Genomic DNA, 20,533 nt, shown 5'->3' on the forward strand with positions numbered 1-20,533 from the left:
GTTTTATATGTAGTGTGTGTGTGTGTGTGTGTGTGTGTATAACCTCCTGCATGTATATATGTACGCATGCGTGCGTTTGTATTTTACGAAAACCAAATCAACACACCACTCAGAGAGCACACCAATGTGACACTTCCAATAAATCATTTTAATCTCCAGCAAGTTGCACTGACTTGGTCTTTGATACACACTGCACATGATAATACAATTAAAAACACCTCGCAACGTACAGAGTCGTGCAAAACATCAAGTCCGGCGTTTCGGCATTGCGCACAATCTCAATAAATAGGCTGTTTGGATCATCGGGGGGGGGGGGGGGGGGGGGGGGGTGTTTAGGGCACGTCGAGAAGATAGTCAGAAGATTATTTGCACACGAGTTCACAATGGAATAGTGAATACTGGGCACACATGGTGGTTGGTCGGGTCATTTGTAAATCTACAGTACTACCCACACTGGTGACATTTCTGCTGTTTGAGTTTTGACTTAAATCAGGGGTCTTCAACAGGGGGTCCCGGGACCCCTAGGGGGTCCTCAGAGTTACTACAGGGGGGGCCAACCAAATGTTTGTGTTAGAACTTTTCTTTTTGCATTAACCACTTGAACCCTAGAATTGCTTTTCTGTGTGGAACATTAGCCGAAAATAGCCGATCTACAAGCTCACAACGCTTCGCGCTGTGAGGCGTTGTGAGCTTGTAGATCGGCTATTTTCAGGTTTGGTGTAGGGAAAATGAAATTCCCCTGAAAATACACATTAACATGAATCCAACACTGATGACAGTGCTGTCAAACAAGTCTATGAAGCCATCTATGAAATCTATCAAATGGTTTAATCTGCAGCATAATGTCATACAATATGTAGCAGGGTCCCTGCTTCATCTCTCTCTCAGCTAAAGGGTCCTTGGCCTGAAAAAAGTTGAAGACCCCTGACTTAAATTAAATAAAATAAAATAACGATGTATCCACCATTTCAACAGAAAACAATTTTACAAGATGCTACAACATAGCCAACACAATTTTAAAGATGTTTTGTTGCTGTTGTAAACAACCGTATGTAAGAAACAGTCCTTGGATGTTAAAATGATAAATGTACCTTTTATATCAAACAAAATGATAAACGTAATGTCACATGCCAATGACAATGGTGCAGCAGTGGAGCATGATGTTAATTACAGTATATTGTTGTATAATGATGATGTCAGAAGCTTTGTATGGGAGTAAATAGCAATGTAACTGTAACTTCACCACCCCTGAAGTAGTAATAAACATCTGTATGTATATATTCATATATACTTCAACATTCTTTTACATTTGGTTAGATATATTACTTTTTTTTATCAACACACTTTTGTCCGTATACATTTGCCATAAATAGGAGGAATATTTTGTCATCCGATCAATAAAAAAAACACACTCAGTCTTGATATAATGTACACACACTCACACACACACACACACACAAGCACAAATCTTGTTTCGACCTTTTCCCCGTAAAGTTTGCGTCTTTGTAAAGTGCAAGGCAAGATACAGTAAACTTTGAAATGTATGACGTCGTACACCCACCAGGTCTATCTAAAGTTTCCCATGTTTTGCAGCGCATTTAAGCCCACACATTCCGTCTCTCCCTCTGTCATACCTTTGTACACGCAGGCACACACACACACACACACACACACACACACACACACACACACACACACACGCAAACACACACTCACTCACTCAGTCTATCTGCACACTCCTGCTTGCAATGCACTTGAGCCTGCAAGTTCTATTTTCCCATTCTCTCACACACACACACACACACACACACACACACACACACACACACACACACACACACAAAGGGTCTAACGCTTTAGTAATTTCACTGCACCAAAGCGCGCACATTCCGTCTTTTCACTCACAAAAACGCTCAGTCCTTGTAAAGTGTGAAAACCCACTGAGCTCTGAACAAACTTGGCACAACACCACTAAAGCCTCTAAAAGGTGTATAGCACATAGCTGGCACACTATGGATACACGAACACAATCCTGGCAGAGCTTGATATCTACAATGCCTCACAGCAACAACTGCACCTCATGAAGTGTTAGTTCATGATGACCTCAACAGAAGAACCACTGACCATGACCCCATTATGACAGTTACAATGTGCCATTTCTGACAGCGAATGCACAATTCTTACGGTTTTGTAAGATAGTTTTCTCTAAGTTGCAATGCAACACAGCTTTCTTTATTCACATTGAAGTGTACATACCGTACATGATTTTGGTTTGTTCCACTCTTTGGCAATGTAAACGTTATCTCATGCCAATAACGACCCTCTGAATTGAACTGAGAGAGAAAGAGAGAGCTATCAAAGGATATCTCTGCCTTTGCTTAATCCACTGATATAATTGCCCCCCCCCCCCCCCAAACAAATACATGTTTTCTGTTTATCGGTTGTAAATGTAAAAGTGAGCCATGTGTTCGCTCCAAAAATCTCAGACACACTCTGGGTTTGACTTGTCTTGCTTCCTCCATGGGATTAATGATTGCATGAAGTTGTATTAGACTATGCTAAGCCTTAATGGCTCATGGTCAGTAGGCCTCTATTAAGTCGCTGAACTAACCCTTTGACATGAAAATGCACAGAAATGACTCTGTTCAAACTTAAGACATTAAAGTCTTTACTCACGGACGCATCTTTTATCAGACCCATCTTGGAACAGAAATCGCAGGGCCAACGTTGGTCGTTCCTATTACGTTACTTTTAACGGCCATTTCTGTGAAACGCAGGGAGAAGTCGTCTCTTATGAATTCATGTTACACTCTTTGTCAGTACAGAAAACCACCTGTAATTACAATTACAATCATCCAGTTATATCTGATCCTAGGTCGGCCTGTCCACTGACAATGACAAATGACAAATAACAAGCACTCGGTTAAAAGGCACACAGCAAAATCCTCAGTGTTCATTTTACTTTACGAGTGTAAAACAAAATATGGAATCTGGATCTTAAGTGCCTCTTTTCCCGCCTCATATTGTATTCAGTTGTTATGCTAATTCCAAATACTCCCACATAGTCCCCATCACTGCACACTCCTACTTGTTGGTCTTGGGGAGGCTGTAGACAATCATGTGTCTCCTACTACCAGCTGCTTCGTTTCACCTGACAGTGAAGAGTATCACTTGGAGGGCTTAACGCATTTAGAGGAACACGCTGGTCCTCACAGCTCCAGGCGTTCAGCAGGGGAGTGGAGCTGTGAGGACCAACCTCTAGGAGTCGCTAGTGCAACGGCAGAGATCACCCTCCACTTGCCTGGCTTCCCTTCCACAAACAATGCCAATAGGCTCTATGCACAGCAGCCATATTGGAAAGAAATTGGGCCTTTTCCTTATCTCCTTCACAGGTCTTACCACTGAATACTAATTCATTAATTTCAAAGACCCCCATAACTTTGAGAGTGTACAAATGGAACCAAACACTCGTAAGGGGCCATTTGGAACCCCCTCAAGGAACCATGAGGGTCCCTGGACCACACTTTGAGACCCACTAGTGTAGCAGAGTGTTTCCAGTGAGCCAACATGTACAATATCAGCACCCTGACTCTGTTTTGACCAGAATGGAACAGAGCCTTCATTAGTATCATTGGTAACACCTCTGACGGAAGAGGCCCAATGCTGGAATGCCCGGCCCCGGGGCCAAGCCGGATGCACCGTGGACGATTCGAAACTTCCCAGTCTCCATCAGTGGTGTTACAGAAACTTTACCCCCTGCACCACCTAAACCCCCACCCATCTTTGACACTCCAAAAGCAGCAGGCTAAAACAAACAAACGCCGCAGAATTTCTTTGTAGACTCAATTAACTGCACACATTACATACCTAGGATCAGCAACACCAAGGCGACTTCCCCCAGCGCTGTGAGGCAGAGAAACGCTAAGTTTGGATCGCATGCAGGGACACACAGGACAGTATTATTCTGGCTTTGATATTTATGCACAGTGGCCAAAGAGTTTTCCGTTTTTTTCTTTTCTTTTCTTTTTTTTTTTTAAGCTGCAAGGACGGAGCAGTTCCACAAACTGAAAAATAAAACTTAAGAGAAACAGATTGCAATGTAAGACCATGTTTCATCTGTGTGCACGAAACAGGCCCCGAAGAGTTGCATAAGAGCCTTACCAAATAATAAAAACAACCTGTTTGGCTCCGAGTCAGTGCATTATAAAGATGCAATATTTAACTTAATTATCAATATATTAAGAAGTTGAGATCCACCATTACTGAAATCCAAAGAAACGTATATAGATACAAAACGATTGACTGCACAGAGAATTAAAACAAAATATGGTACTTTCTTTTGAAGGGTGGAACTGCAGCAGTAGTAGTTTGGTTTCACACAAAAGAAAATAAAGAAAAAACAATTTACTGACTGGGTAATAATGGTGCTGTCAATATGGACTTAAATTATGGTACTTCCAAAAAATATATATATAGTATAATATATGTTTTTCATACAGTGTTTTGAAACAGAGCTCTTCAAACATTATGCAGCAGTACAATCATAGGTTTACTATATATACACACACACACGCGCTTTTGTGACGTTTATATTATCGTCTTTGTCGGGTGGAAACCTCATATATCCAAAACTGTTACTTTTCAGGATTCTAATTCAAAAGTAGCAAAAGTAGCAGATCTACAAGCTCGAAACGCGTCGCTTCGCGCCGCGTTTCGAGCTTGTGGATCTGCTACTTTTGATGCTTTTGTGTGACGCTGTAGTAAGATCAAGTAGGGCGTTCATTAACAAAAAAACACAAAATAAAATATGAATATATAAATTTGAAGGAGATATGAGGTTTCTGCCCGACAACGACAATATAATATGTATTCAGCACACAGGTTTTGTGGATGGGTCCATTATGATGCTTCGTCCTTGTTGTAAACTCCTGGCCTGTAGCTGTGCAGAGCCTCATACGACACCAAGAGAACCGCACTTCATAGAACCAACCACAACAGAACCTCAAGTAATTCATTATTATTATTATCGTTATTCACAGGGTAATAATACAAGTCCACAACGAGTACATTCCTCAAATATGATCCAATACGTTGTTTTTTTTTGCAACATCAATAATTCTTTCAGTTCAATTAAGACAATAAAGACTATGAAGTTCAGTTTGTTCGTTTCGTGGTCGTTTGTTTGTCCGTGTTCTCGTGGCGATGCGGACAGTGAAATAAATAATGTCACGGTTAAAGAAAAAGCTAAGTTCCGAAAAGGCTTGTTTAAGAGTCTCTAAAGGAGAGGATAAAAACTGACATAAGAATTTAAACGACTCCCGAGAAGTCATGGCTCGTACATGCTATAAAAAAAATAATTAAATAAAACATGGCCGCGTTCGTCATGCAAACAGAGAGCACCACGTTAAAACCACATTACGTCGTCTAAAAACAATGTCGCTAGTAGAGACAGGCCATCGTCGCCCTATAGCTGCGACTCCGCCCCTCCGCCCCTTTGATTGGCTGCTCACTAGCTGCTGACAGTGAGCCACGCCCCATTTCCTGGTTGGTCAAGCAGGTAAACAGAACTGATAAAACTCCCAACGGTGATGCGATGCGAAGCAAAGCAAAGCTGAGTTGTAAAGATAGTGGAAGGTTGGAGGAGGATTGTTGCTCGCTCTTTTCTCCTTCCTCACACCTCTTGTCAAGCCACTGTCCTTCCTGTTTAGAGAGAGAGAGACAGAAAGAGAGGGGGAGGAACACGAGGCGCATTTACCCCCTGACCTGTGGCAACAGGCGGCGGTTTTATTTTAAAAGCACCTCGTTCAGGCGTTTAATTGCCCGAAGAATCCGTCTCGCCCATGCCTCCTTTGATATCCCATGCTCCTGAAATGAAAAGATGAAAAAACAGGAGACCACAAGGGAGGTAAATGTAAAATGTCATCGAAAGGAGTTGTCATTCACAACTTTGTTTTCCTTTTTCTCCTTTGTACAAATAGTATTTATATTTGTTGATGACATGTATTATTGTGTAAAAATGTTATGCTATGTTGATGAATTGAATACAAAGGAATACATTGGAAACAAGTCCTCAAGACGTTTTTTGTGTTATCCTTTTATCCTTAAAGGACAAGCTAGTCCGAGTATGGACTAAAATAACATATAGCCATCTTATATTGATCCCAAATGACTGGCCATGGGGTCTATTTGCAGAATTGCCCCTGTCGTCCAGTTTCCCCAGAAGCCCCCATAATATTATTATTATTATTACTATTATCATTATTATTGTTATTATTAACTTGTAATGGCAACATTTAATGTAGCTGAATTCATTTTATGTGATTGGAAAACAGGCCTATTACACTGCCTTTGTGTGCGTAAAATGGCACTGTTTATGGGGCTGAAACACCATTACATATTGTATCCTGAAGGAGGGAATACAGTATAAATACTGTATAATACACAAGCACCTGCACCGTTCTATTTAATTATATAGGACCACTTCGGAAAGTGTTTTAAGTAATGCTCTTAAGTGCTATCCTCTGAATTTTGTAATTGCCTCAAGTTGTCTGAATCCTAATAAAATCAATCAATAAATCAATCAATATTGCATCGTCTAACATGGTAGCAACTTAAGGCATTATCAAAAACAATATAAAAAAAAGGAACTGGTTGATTTGATCCCTGTTTATGAATTTAAATTCAGACATACTGATGTGGACTGCATTTAACCAAATGTGAACCATTTGGTGTTTTGGTTTGTCTTTCACAGTGTTGGATGTTGCACATTTAGCTTGGAGATTTGTTCACAAGGTATCTTTAACTTCTTCAAATGGACGGTGTGTGTCTATGGCAACTGGTCGTAAGACACTAGACACATCACCATGGCAATATCATAAGAGTGCAGCTTAACACTTCTCCAATATGAATGAAGGAATTAACATGGCTACCATAATGTCACCTTCTAAAACCCTTTCTGGTTGTCACCAGAGAGATTGTCACTAGACGGCCATCCTAGAAAGGACTGCCCATCTAAACCCATGCCTAACAATGCCTAAACCTAACCATATTAACAGTGCCTAACCTTAAAGAGATGATTAAACTTAACCATACCAAGGTTGCCTAACCTTAAAGTCATGCATAAACGTACTGTAAGCATACTAACATTGCCTACAATTAAAAACCATGCCAGTGAAATGTAGACAACATATACCGTTGGCAAATGCCTACATTTCCAGGGAATTGCCTTTCCTACTGTTCCTGTGACATGTTTTTTTCAGGGGAGCTTCTGGCTAGCATACCTGACAAAGAGCTGTTGGACCTCTGTTTGTGAAGACGATCTTTGTCCTTCCTCACTTTGGGAACAATCATCTTCATCTTCATACTGCTGCTGCCTTTAGTACCGACCCTCAGTGTCTCCTAGAGAGAGAGAGAGAGAGAGAGAGAGAGAGAGAGAGAGAGAGAGAGAGAGAGAGAGAGAGAGAGAGAGAGAGAGAGAGAGAGACAGAGAGACAGAGAGACAGACAGACAGACAGACAGACAGACAGACAGACAGACAGACAGACAGACAGACAGACAGACAGACAGACAGAGACAGAGAGAGAGAGAGAGAGAAGGTGTGAGGGAGAAAGGTGATAGATGGAGTGAGAGAGGGAGACCGAGAGAGAGAGAGAGAGAAAGAGACAGACAGAGAGGAGAGGGAGCGAAAGAAAAGATGAGAGAAAGAGAGAAGATAAAAAGAGGAAAGAGATAGATGGATGGATGAGGGAAAAGGTATGTCTGAATTTCTTTGTCTCCAAAGGCATCGCTAAAACTTGATAAGAAAGCATCCAACTTTGATAAGAAAGCATCGAACTAACTACTGTAGTGTCACATAAGGATTTGTTGCCATTTAAGTCCTGCATGAACTTGTATGAGTTCCTCTAAGAGAAAAGACTGAAGCCTGATTAATACTCAGTTGCAGGCCCTTGTCGTGAGCCTGTGTGAACTTGTACAGTAGATCGATTTATTTTTGGCATGCAACACTGTCATACGGTATGACAGAGTATAAATCAAGCTTGACGCGCACGCACGCACACACGTGTTAATTTAACTCTGAGAGTGCACAGATGGAACCAAATGGATGGGTCCATTTGGTTCCATCTGTACACCCTCAGAGTTACATACCTGTAAGGGAACCACTCATCTAAAGGCAGCTTTCATTAAAAACACATTCTCCCCTTCCTGCACCCACCTCCTCAGAGCACTGCATGATGGGACAGATCCAGTGGATGTCGTCCAGCTTGTGGAGTTCAGCACTCAGGCTGTTTAAGGTGGACTGGAGCTCCTCCTCCTCGGGCGAGTCCAGCTGGACGGGACAATACATAATAAACAGGGGAAAAACACATAGAGGGTGCAACACATGGCCTAACGGAAACAGCAACTCTCAGTCTGAATCATCGAAAAGTCAGGGAGTACAAGTGAGTTTTTTCAAACGTGATTTAAACACAGGCAAGGTTTGAGGCGGGCGCTACAGCGGAAAATGATCTGGTCTTTAGCCTGTTTGTGGGACCAGAAGAAATGACTGGTCAGTAGACCTCAAGACCCTTGTAGGTTTATATTAGAAAGGTACTACTTGTCTTGACGAGAACAGCTGTACAGATTAGATCTGGTCTGAAGTCCTGTTGTTACTCAAACCCCTCATTATAAATGACACCTGGGTCAGAGGTCCGACTAGTAATACTCATCATTGTTGTTCCCTGCCTGTTCTTGTTTCTGGTATGTTCTGTCTGTTGTGTATTTAAGCAGTATAGGCAGACCTGACATTCACTGAGTCACACAGGGCTTTCCATTGCAACATGTACAGTAAGTCTGGCTCCGTACCGAGTACTGAATCTCTCATACTTTGAAATCTGAGTTGTTGTCTCTGCCTCATTTTGTGTCCTTATGTTTTACCGAGTACCCCAGTACAGATTTCCCGGACAAAAGACCATTGTTTAGACTCCCATATTATAATGATTTAGCATTTGATGTAATTTTATACTACAATTAATGTATAAAAGAAAATCAATATACAAATAAATCAACAAAGAAACAAAAAAAAAACAACCTTATTTGGAGAAATTAGGCTGCGTCAAGCGTTACTAAAGCTGCTTAGCACACTGCGCTGATTGTCTACGATCATTATGTCACACTATATGTCAGATTGCGTCTACCTGTCACTTTGTGTGACAAAAACTAAATCAAATTAAAGTCATTGGACTTAATCTTTAAGAAAATGAATTGCAGCGTTTAATTCCAAGCTCTGAGAGACAAATGGAAGACAGGGGGCTCTAAGGTACAGCAGTAGAGATGAAAGAGAATTGTGCAGCATATAAAGAAGTGAGAACAGAGTTGTGGATTACCAGTAGCTGTCCGTTGAGCAGCATGGTTGTTTCGGCCTGAAGGACTTTGCTGCTGTTGACCAGCTCCACTGCTGTGCTCCGACTCAGACACTGTGTGTGCGCGCGCACACACACACACACACACACACACACACACACACACACACACACACACACACACACACACACACACACACACACACACACACACACACACACACACACACACACACACACACAGCTGGTTAATTTCCATCAATCACATATTGTTTGTTAGGTAGCCTATACACACAATCTTGCACAAGCAGGCTACATAAATTGGTAGCAGCATGAGAGCGACAGTCATAGAGGCACTGTAGTAAATGGTTGTGAATAGTCCCCCAGGGTGAGCTTTCTGATTGGCTATTTTCACCAAATGTTTGCCCCAGAATAGTGATGCTTAGTGTTTGCGTGGTTAAATACTTCCATCAACTGTTTAGATACGTTTTGGCATCACAATGCAATTTGTACAAAACTGTTCCGAAAATATTGATGTTCAGATGAAAAATATTTTCCTTCATTTACAGTAAATTACAGTAGTTTGGTTCAGTTCACAGCAGAGCATGTGAACAGTGATTTGAGTTTGGAATTACAGCACTGAGTGCACTGGCCAATAAAAACGAATAGACGAGTGCGCTCCGGTGCGCAATTTCCGAACGCACCCAAAGAGTATCGTCCTTTGAATGAGCTGACAACCACACGCATACACGTTTCCCCTCAAACTTAAAGCTGTTACTGCCCCATTGCTACAAAGTTTGACGAGAAAGTCTCAACCCATTTTGGCAATTCATACCATAATGCCACACATTAAAAAACACAGCCTGAAATCAATGCACGATACAAGAATGCGACCAAGCACGTCTTTATTTGTTACGGTAAAACAATCCACATTAGTCGCCATCATCCTGCCTCAGTTCCTGATTGGACCAGAGATATTTCCACATCAACGGCTGAACCGTGGCCAATTATAGTTTCTTTCCCGCCGTCTGGTTTTTGGTGAGATTGAATCCCCACCTCATCCGTGAATAAGACCGCCTGCTGGGTCACAATGACACCAAGTTCAAGCACTCTCTGAAAAACAAAACACGACCGTGTCATACAGACATGTATAGACTGCAGAGTGAACAGCAATATATTACTACTACGGATTAAAGGGTTGTTCGTCCAAAAAATGAATTATTTTCTATCAGTTACACACCCCATGATTTCTTTTTGCCCAAGGCACATCAATGGGCAGGTCAAAATCTCAAGGCACACCTGTATTCATCCTATATTAAAATTGGCTTATGGTAGGACTGCTGGCCGGCCAACCTCTGACATCACACTCATGTCACCATGACTCAGCCATAACCATATAAGGAGTTACCAATGCAGCTACGCCAAAATATGGAGTGTGTTGTCTAACCTCAATGTGTTGTCATGGCATCAGGCGCAAACAAAACACTACAAGTGAACGTTTTCACCTGTAATGACATGCCCAGAATATTGTGGGGACGCAAGGTTGAAAGTGGCTCAAATCTTTAGAGTACAGCATTTGCCTCTACAGTATATTGGGGAATGAGTATGCACAAAGTACTGATATAGTAAATGAAAAATAAACAGTTGTATATAGTATTGCAATAATAATGTGTATCATGGCAGAGCATTGTGCCGCGGCACACCGTTTGGAAATGACATGACACGTATTAATAGCACAACTCTTTCACGCTGTGAGGGTTCTGCTCAAATGGAGCCTGATAAGACTTGTTTGATCCAGACATGATGGCTGTGCTTTAGAACATGGTCAGTTGTTGATAGCACTGTGAATATTGGGGGAATATCATGTTTCTGTCTTAGACCATTACAGTTTGGTGTGGGCTTTGTCTCCCCTTGGTGGTCAAAATGATATACAGTAGGCTAACATTTACAGCAGTGGTTCTCAAATTGTTTCCGAGGCGCCCCCAAAACGTGTCACTTCGCACCACGTTTCGAGCTTGCAGTGGTGGAAAGTAGATTTACTTAAGTACTGTAATTTTGAGGTATTTGTACTTACATTTATTTGAACACTATAGTTACTAGTTACTTTGTAGATCTTGATTATTATTACAAAACATGCATTAGCCCTATATACATTTCGGCCATTTGAAAATAGCCGATCTACAAGCTCACAATGCGTCGCGCTGCGACGCATTGTGAGCTTGTAGATCTGCTATTTTCAAAAGATTTTTATACATTTGAAAACTTGAAATGGGACATTCTGCATAATGACTACTTTCCACTTTTGGTACTTTAAGTACATTTTGATACCAACACTTTTGTACTTTACTCAAGTAAACATTGAATTCCGGACTTTTACTTGTAACAGAGTATTTCTACATTGCAGTATTGATACTTTTACTTAAATAAAACATTTGGCTACTTTTACCACCGCTGTGAGCTTGTGGATCTGCTGCTTTTGATGCTTTTGTGTGACGCTGTAGTGTGATCAAGTTGCGCGTTAATTTACAAAAAATAGAAGTGGTTACTTACCCATTGTCCTCTCTGCAGGTCCAGATAACCACGGCCACAGTGACATGTCTCAGGGTGGGTCGCACACACGCTGACCGGCCGCTGTCCCGGTCAACCCCATGGTTCATCATAACATGGTCCACTAACGTCGCTCATATTTCATTTGAAATATTCACCCTTCTTCTCCTTCGTCATTGTCCTCCTCCTCGTCTCTCTGCTCGTGCACCTGATGCTTCTTTTGTGTATAGGGTGCAACATACCATCTAACTAATCGATTTAATCAATAATCTTTATTTTATTTTAAAGAAAATAAAGGATTTTCTGTGGAAGTGGGAAAATTGCCGATCTTCTGTTTTTGCTATTTTAGCATGACACCGTTGTACGATGAAGTAAGACATAGGACTCAAGTGGTTAATCAAAAAAAATATATAATTCTTCTGCATTGATTCGTTGTATATATTAAAGAAATATATTTTCTAAAACACGCTTTAAGATTATTTGATTAATCGAAATGTAATCGAAAGAATAATCTCTAAGAAAGTAATCGATAGTTGCGGTTCTACATTAATTAGACCAACTAGGATGTTGCTCTTTGGATGCCAGTGTTTTCCATGTGAACAAAAAGGATTGGAGTATGACAATTGTGCTAAATCATAGCATTTGGGTTAAGAGTCGTGCAAAAAACTTGATTTAGAATTCCTATTTGAGTGAACACAAAGGAATTGTGCTTAGAGTTTCTTTATTGTCGATGAATTAATTAGCTTCAGGTTTTCAACCTTATATAATAATAGTTCCATTTTTTTGCATGTAAACAATTGAGACGGACTGTGACAGCAGCACGTGTATATCGTCTCTGTCGGGTAGAAACCTCATGATCAACGAAAAAACACAAAAAGTTAGAATATGGAGATACATGTAAGAGGTTTCTGCCTGACAGCGATGATATGTGACAACAAATACATGAGATGGTGGTTCAGTCCATCCTCTAACTCCCTCTAACATCCCTCTATTCTTCCATGTATCCCACTCCCAGCCCTCTCTCTCTCTCTCTACATCCCTCTATTCTTCCATGTGCCCCACTCCCAGCCCTCTCTCTGCGCGTCCCTCACCTCAGGACTGGAAGGCTTGGTAGGGAAGGTTTCAGACAGCACCAGTGCTGTAGCGTTGACAGCGTGGGCCAGCTCCTGCTCCACCAGTTTGTGGGTCTTGGCCGCGTCACGGATCCTGGATGGAGAGACGAGACACAAACACACCGGTTGAAAAGACTTAGAGCCTTGTTTAACCCATTTAGACATGAGGCCGATTCTACAAATGGCTTCTAAATCAGTTTTCTGAAAAACATATGTTTCTATATCAGTGGTGCTCACAATTCTTCATGTCAAGGTCCCCAATGCCCCCAAAATTATATGTATTTGGCCGTGGACCCCCATCTCAAAATATTTTGTTCCAGGGACCCCCCAGAAGCAAAGATTTGGGTTACAAATGTTTGCTTAAAAAAATACACATTCAAAGATTTGCACGCATTTTTAAGATTTTTCAAAAATAGCAGATCTACAAGCTCATAGCACGGCACTCAGCTATGAGTTTGTATATCTGCTATTTTTGAATGGCCAAAGTATAAAATAATGGTTTAAGTGGTTTCACAGATGCGTTCCCTTCCCGGTCTTAATGGGTTAATGACTTAAACCCTATATTGTTACTGTTGGCTGGAAAACTGTTCCTTTTGTATTGTTGTATCTGTCTTAATAAATATAAATGTAGATCTTTTCATTCCAGAGCTTAGGGGCAGCCACAGAGAAGGCTCCATCCCCCTAAGTATAAAGCTTAGACCTGGGGACAGCTTGCCTGCTGATCTCAATGACCTTGCGGGGACATACTGTACTACAAATGAAGAAGGTCAGAAATATAAGATGGCACTAACCCATGAAAAGATTGAAAAACAAACAATGAAATCTTAAAGCCAGTGAAGTGAAGCCAGAACGGGGGAAACGTGGTCACGCCTTCTGGCGTTGCAGTAGTCAAGACGGGTAGTAATAGGAGAATGAATAACTTCAACAAGAGATAAAAAAGGGCTTAACCATGGATACAATCTTAATCGTTTATCCATATAATCTGAGTGCACCGTTTAACACTGAATACAAGACCCAAAGGAGGTTGTATTCAGTCCCTTAATTAACGCATGGGCGAGTTGTGTGCACAACATGAATTAAAGCAATCAGAGTGTCCTCTTCCATTTCCTTTAAGAGCCAGATGTGCTTTCTGCTGAGGGAAAGGGTGAACACATGGATGCCTCAGCTGGCATCACCAGAGCAGTACAAAGTGCAACACATAATGTGTCGTACTTCTATCCCTCTCTCTCTCTAATGAATGAATGCGTCAGCCATTTTGCATAGTTATTGAACGAGAGTGCAATTACTGTACAGTGTACACACATTTACTTGACGTAACGGACGGTACCGTGTGACGACCGTTATTTGTAGCGGTTGCAGTTGTGTTCGCAGGCCAGCATGCCGAGCTGTTGAACCTGATATCCCGCGCGCGCGCGCGCGCGCACACGCACACACACACACACACACACACACACACACACACACACACACACACACACACACACACACACACACACACACACACACACACACACACACACACACACACACACACACAGTTTGTTTGTACCTAGTGATGAGTGTGTCAGCCACCATCCCCAGCTGTTGGACCTGAGCACACTCCTCCTCAGTCAGGTACTCCATGGACTGCTGGGAGTTGAGGCGGGGCCGCTCCAGACGGTAGCTGTCAATCTTCCTCTTGTCCTCCCAAGACTTCAGGGCGCCCTCGAACGCCTGGGGGGGGAGAGAGAGAGAGGGTGGGGGGGAGACAGACACAGACACAGAGAGAGACAGAGATTGTGAGAGAAGGAGAAACATTCAGTCACTTGAACCCCAGCATCCCTATTTCGTCGGGGAACGTTCGCCAAAAATAGAAAGAGAATTAGTGTAGAGTGAAAAATACAGTTGCAACTCAACAGAGGGATTAAGTGGTTTAAAAGCACCTGTATTGAACCACAAAAAAACCCAATCCTCATCAAAACCCAGAAAACAAATTCGCTAGAATATACTAATACTGTTCATTTTAACTAAACCAAAGCAAAACAACACATTTAACACAACTGAGACTAAATTATTCCCAAACCCCAGAAATATGGAATACTACTAATTATGTCCTTTTCTCTATCAAATAACTGACCCAACGCTTTACCATTCTATTTTTAACTGTCTTCACTTAAGTAAAGTGTCTTTGAGTATCAAGAAAAAGTACCAGCACTGAAAGAAAAAGTACCAACACTGGTTGTCTGAAAAAGAGAAAAACATCAATTGAAAAAACAAACAAAAAACTCCCGTCTGTTCAAAAAGAAAAGCACAGACAGTTCTATTCCTTCTCTTCCTGCACTTGACAACGTCAAACGTTTAATACAAGTGAGCTGTCCCCAGTCCATTCATTATACCTCGATCTCGCCGCCCCCGAGCGCCCTGCAGTCTGCCAAATAGCCATCTTGTCTGACCCAGAAGAAATACAATTGAAAAGTGTGTGAGCCGTCTTTTTTCCTGGAAGAGCTAGTACCAATTGGCCCAAACCCAAACACTTGACGAGGAAAACACTTCAGCCAGCCTCAGAAACCGCAGAACTAACAGCTTGAATGGCCCCCATCGACCCAGAGCACTGAATAAACAAGTGAGCCAGTAAAGAAAAAGAACAACCTTCCCCCTGCTAGAATACGGACGTGTCTTGTGTCTGTTTGCAGCTATCAAACAATGTACTATCTATTCCTAAACTGTTTTTCAATGGGTTGGCACTGGGGCAGTGTCTGGGCCAAACAACTCAGTCCAACTCCATGCTTTCATCCCTGCCAAGTAGGTGTTATCACCTTCGAGTCTTGTATTGGGCCTAGAGCTCTTCACAGTGAGTGTCATATTATTATGACTAAATGCCATTTTTGGAATATGACATTATTGTACATGTGTCACTTCAATAAAACAGACAAAAACTGAGTTAACCCATTTAGACTTGTAACACATTAGACGTTAATAAACAGAAAATACATTTTCAGGTGGTTGGCAACATTTCAGCCTATCAGGAGAGAGTATCAGCTTCAATTTGATAGTGTTCCAGTTCCAATTTTGCCTGCTCATTTCTTGGTGTCATCACTTCCGATTTCACTCGTTAATCCTGTATTCTGTATGAGTTCTGTCTCCTGATTGGATGAAATTAGTATCCCTGCCTGAAAATGCATTTTCTGTTTACTAAAGAGCCGGACACACAGGGAGACCCAGTTTGGGGGCAAACACTCTAGTGATGAATAGAGATATTTAACACTTATTTAAAAAAAAAAAAAATCACCTATCCTACCTTTAAGTACAGTACTCAAGTAAATGTGCTTTGTTACTGTACACCATACAGTGTAGGTGGGACACCGTTAAGGCCCAGTTATACTCTTCGTTAAATGTGGATACTTACACGGACAGAGCCTCTCTGATCGATTTACAGAATGAGTCAGAAGAAGGGCTTCACTTGTGGTTATGCAGTACAGTGTTGTGTGCAAATAGATTGTTTCATCTTGATGGGTGTGACACTGAAGAGCCCTTTAATGGCAGAAATGTCAAGGAATGAGAAGCTGTAAACTGGGAGTGTATTGTGTGCTTGTCAGATAGAGAAGTGACTTGAGTGCATGGATTCTCTCTCTGCTGCTGTTCTTTATTGCTCTCTGTCATTGTTAGATAAGTATTGCTGCTATTGTTCTTAATAGTTATTTCTTTGTTGTCGTTTTACTACTGCTGCTGCTACAAGGCTGTGTTGAGGGACCAAAACAAAGGAATTTTACTCTGCCCTGCCAAGCCAAAGTGCAGTAACTACGTTTTTGGACACACCCACTTATTTGTGTATCCCAAAGGTCAAATTAGCCTTCGTGATTTTGGGGGATGAACAATTACCTCAAGGACAGATATACATTTATTGTAATATCACTTATATGACAATATCTCATTTGGCTGACCAGTTGAATCACTTTTAAACCCACTTTTCAGTGATTTTTTCCCCCCTGGTTACTGCACTTTGGCTTGGCATGGCAGGATGTATACGATTGTTCAATAGTGTTGGGACTTTTTGTAATGTTAATTCTTCCCCATGTATTACTGTATCAGTAATACAGTACTTTTCCTTACTCTGTATATGAAACTTTGTAACTCTAACTGCTGTGCTGCCTCATGGCGACTGAACTTCCGCCACGGGATCAACAAATGTCTATCTATCTACGACAGCGTTGCGTTGAGGAAGAGCTGTTAGGTTGAAACGTGTCCGTTGCTCTGTCCGTGGAGATAGTTTTTAAATAAAACTATGTGAAAAGGACATTTACTGTGTGCTGGCTGTTCTCTCATTTTATGACATTATTGAGCCGTTCAACTTGAGACTTTTATTTCATCTGGAGTGTTGCGGGCGTTCTGCTTTGCAGTGCTTTCTCCTATCTTATGTGACAATAAAGATGACTTGAACCAAATCACGAGCAATCAACTCAAATCAAGCATCAAGCGATCAACTCTTTTAGTGTTACCAATGAGAGTTTGTCATTCGTTTTGTGAACGTATGTGTTTATGTTTGAGTGCACACACACACACACACACACACACACACACACACACACACACACACACACACACACACACACACACACACACACACACACACACACACACACACGGTTCACACACGCAGGTGTGTAGAACACAATTGACTGTGATCGTGTGATATAAGAGCAAAAATGGCCACCACATGAATCATGGTCAATAGAGCGGTCACTCTCAACAGGCCACTCACCCTGTCTCTGGTGAGCATCTGAGCTCGGTTCTTGTGGACGATCTTGACGATGCCAGGAGGTTGGATCCAGGCCTCTCCGTCCACCTGCACGGGAACACCCTCCTCCCCCAGGATGGTGATCTTCACCTGCCGACACTGTGGCATCATGTCAAATAACATCAAATCAAAGCTCGTTTTGCACAATAAATCAATGCAATGCACTTTAAATGATAGGTAAAAGTGATGAAGAGTAGGAGGCTAAAGGGTCATTACAGACCCTTTAGTCACTGGTCTATTCATGATGAATAGACCAGTGTTTCCCAAACTTTCTAGCTCAAGACCCAAAGAGAAATTAGACAACGCGTCGCTTCGCGCCACGTTGTGAGCTTGTAGATTTTCACCACTTCTTAAACTTTTTTTCCTCTTTTTCTTCTTTATGGAAATGATTTGATTAAAAACATTTTGGAATTGTTTTTAATTGATGAAAAGTTGTGATTTCTTTGTTTAAACTTAAAAAAATATATATATATTATTTTTTTAAATGTAGGAAACAAAGACAATTGGATATTTACTCCGCGACAGTGGAATAGACAATAGGAAGTATTTTGCATCAAAACTATTCATATAGTTGCTGCCTCATTCATTCATACAGGTTGAGGCCTTTATTTGCAAATGACAAATCGATCCAGCTCCGAATCACGCTCTGTGTGGATGGATGTACGCATGACACAACAATGGCTAGAATATGTTTTAGGGTGAATTAATCACACAAAATAAATAAATTAAAACATGAAATCGACATGAAATTGAATAAAATAATATGTAATAATCAATGAAAATAGGGATTGAATGAATACATTTATTGTAGGGTGTAGTTAATGTCTGCTCGAGAGGAACTGCTACACTATGGATGGAAGGGTGTGTGTGTGTGTGTGTGTGTGTGTGTGTGTGTGAGAGAGCGCTAAAAGACACTTCACAAATACGAACGCACAGCCACAACAACTTTGGGGAGCAAGATGATTCATATCGTTTCATATTTGATATCAATTTAAAATGTGATCACATCATTTCAGTTCGATCACAGTTAACATTATGCCAGGTGTGATGAAAAAACAGCACGTTAATTCATTTTCTGTTAACTAGTTAATGTGAATACAGTACAATGTTATAAAATGTAGTTAGAATATGATGAACTAATTCATAATATCAATCACTTAAGCCCTATACTTTGTCATATGAGGAACAGCTAAAAAGGAACGGCAAAAATGTGCACATCTATCAGCTCACAGCGTGTTGCATCACCATGCTTTGTGAGCTGGTAAATCTACTGTCTTTGCCTTTGCCAGGCATGCCAGGCTCAAAGTGTCTCCCTCCCCAAAACTGTGGCTTTAATCAGCATGTCTGCTTCTCTCCATTTCACCCTCCCTCTCTCTCTCTCTCTCTCTCTCTCTGCCAAGGGGCTCGACTGCTGAGCACAGCGAGGAGGGAACTGCACGCTCATCCAAGCTGATTAAATCATGTGGGCACAAAACTCTCTACAGAGAGTAGATCCACCATTATTAACCCATTAAGACCTCAGGCGATTCTTTAAAATGTTTTCTAAATCCTAACAGTTTTTTGAAAAAAATCTTGAAAAAAAAAATCAAGATTCAAGATTTCAAGATTTTTTTCAAAAATAGCAGATCTACAAGCTCGTAGCGCGGCACTCGGTGCCGCGCTACGAGCTTGTAGATCTGCTATTTTTGAATAGCCAAAGAAATCTAAAAATGACACAGATGCGTTCCAGGCCTAAATTGGCTAAATGAAAGGATGTCTGTCTATCATTTTATCGTCTCATCATGATGTTCTTTAGCCAGAAATTACTGCATACCGTTCATTATTGTGAAATGCCATTTAGCTCTCTCTTTCTCTCTATCTATCTTCTTCGTCTCTCCCTCGGGTGCAGCTGTCCAGAGGCAAATATGTAATTCCATCTATCCGACCCAATGGCAATGACTGTTTGGGGATTGTGCGTGATTATGAAAAGGCAGGGGGCTATGGGGGAGTCTTCATAATAGATTCTGAATGCATATAATATTATGCAATCAGTATCTATTATAAAGACTCCCCCTTAGCCCCATGTCCTTTCATAATCGCACACAGTTCCAAAACAATCAATTGTTTCAAAAAATAAGTTGGAATTAGTTCAAGCAAATTATCTTTTATAACAGTAGTTATAATGAGGCCTGATTGGAGACAATCGTCATCAAATAACAGTAGCCTAATTGTTATCAAACAGCCTAGTTACTGATATGAATAAACAACACCCCCTAATATCATTAACCATGATAAGCATATTTGTTGTACCGTATGTGATCAGATCACGCTACTTATAAATAATTTACTGTTGATCCGTTATCAGAGTCCATGATGAAAACGGAACTACACAGCTACAGTATAATCACATTAATGAGTTCATGTTAATGTTACACTGACATGAATCATATCACCCGTGCCACGTTTACATAAGGCCTGTGTAACTGTGATAAGTCTATGGAAAATGTAGGCGTCATGCCAGACGCTGGGCAGATTACACAGGTCTTGTCAAGCGCTAGTGAGGCGTTTATGGAACTGATGCACATTCATTTTGATACGCTCCATCCCCCATATATGTGCGTGTGTGTGTGTGTGTGTGTGTGTGCGTGTGTGTGTCTGTGCGCGCTCGTGCGTGCGACACACACAGAGATACAGAGACAGCGAGATTGTGAGAGAAGGAGCAACATTCAACCACTTGAAGCACAGCATCCCTATTCTGAGGGGGAACATTCGCCAAAAACAGC

General features: G+C 41.3%; 1 protein-coding gene across 3 annotated transcripts in view; it reads right to left on the minus strand.

The window, feature by feature from the left end:
- Window positions 1-129: 129 nt before the first annotated feature.
- The window catches only part of LOC311035363 (diacylglycerol kinase delta), a 145,051-nt gene continuing 124,647 nt past the window's right edge, over window positions 130-20,533 (minus strand). For all 3 annotated transcript variants that reach the window (XM_084043520.1, XM_084043521.1, XM_084043522.1), the window contains 7 exons: window positions 17,736-17,870; window positions 14,547-14,710; window positions 12,977-13,091; window positions 9,363-9,452; window positions 8,213-8,326; window positions 7,281-7,398; window positions 130-5,865 (listed from right to left, as the gene is read on the minus strand). In XM_084043520.1, coding sequence (XP_083899646.1) covers window positions 5,813-5,865; window positions 7,281-7,398; window positions 8,213-8,326; window positions 9,363-9,452; window positions 12,977-13,091; window positions 14,547-14,710; window positions 17,736-17,870 — 789 coding nt within the window. In that variant the 3' untranslated portion in view covers window positions 130-5,812. The remainder of the gene's footprint in view (window positions 5,866-7,280; window positions 7,399-8,212; window positions 8,327-9,362; window positions 9,453-12,976; window positions 13,092-14,546; window positions 14,711-17,735; window positions 17,871-20,533) is intronic.

The sequence above is a fragment of the Gymnoscopelus microlampas genome (assembly GCF_963454915.1).
Source record: "Gymnoscopelus microlampas genome assembly, chromosome: 19".
NCBI classification, from domain to species: Eukaryota; Metazoa; Chordata; class Actinopteri; order Myctophiformes; family Myctophidae; genus Gymnoscopelus; species Gymnoscopelus microlampas.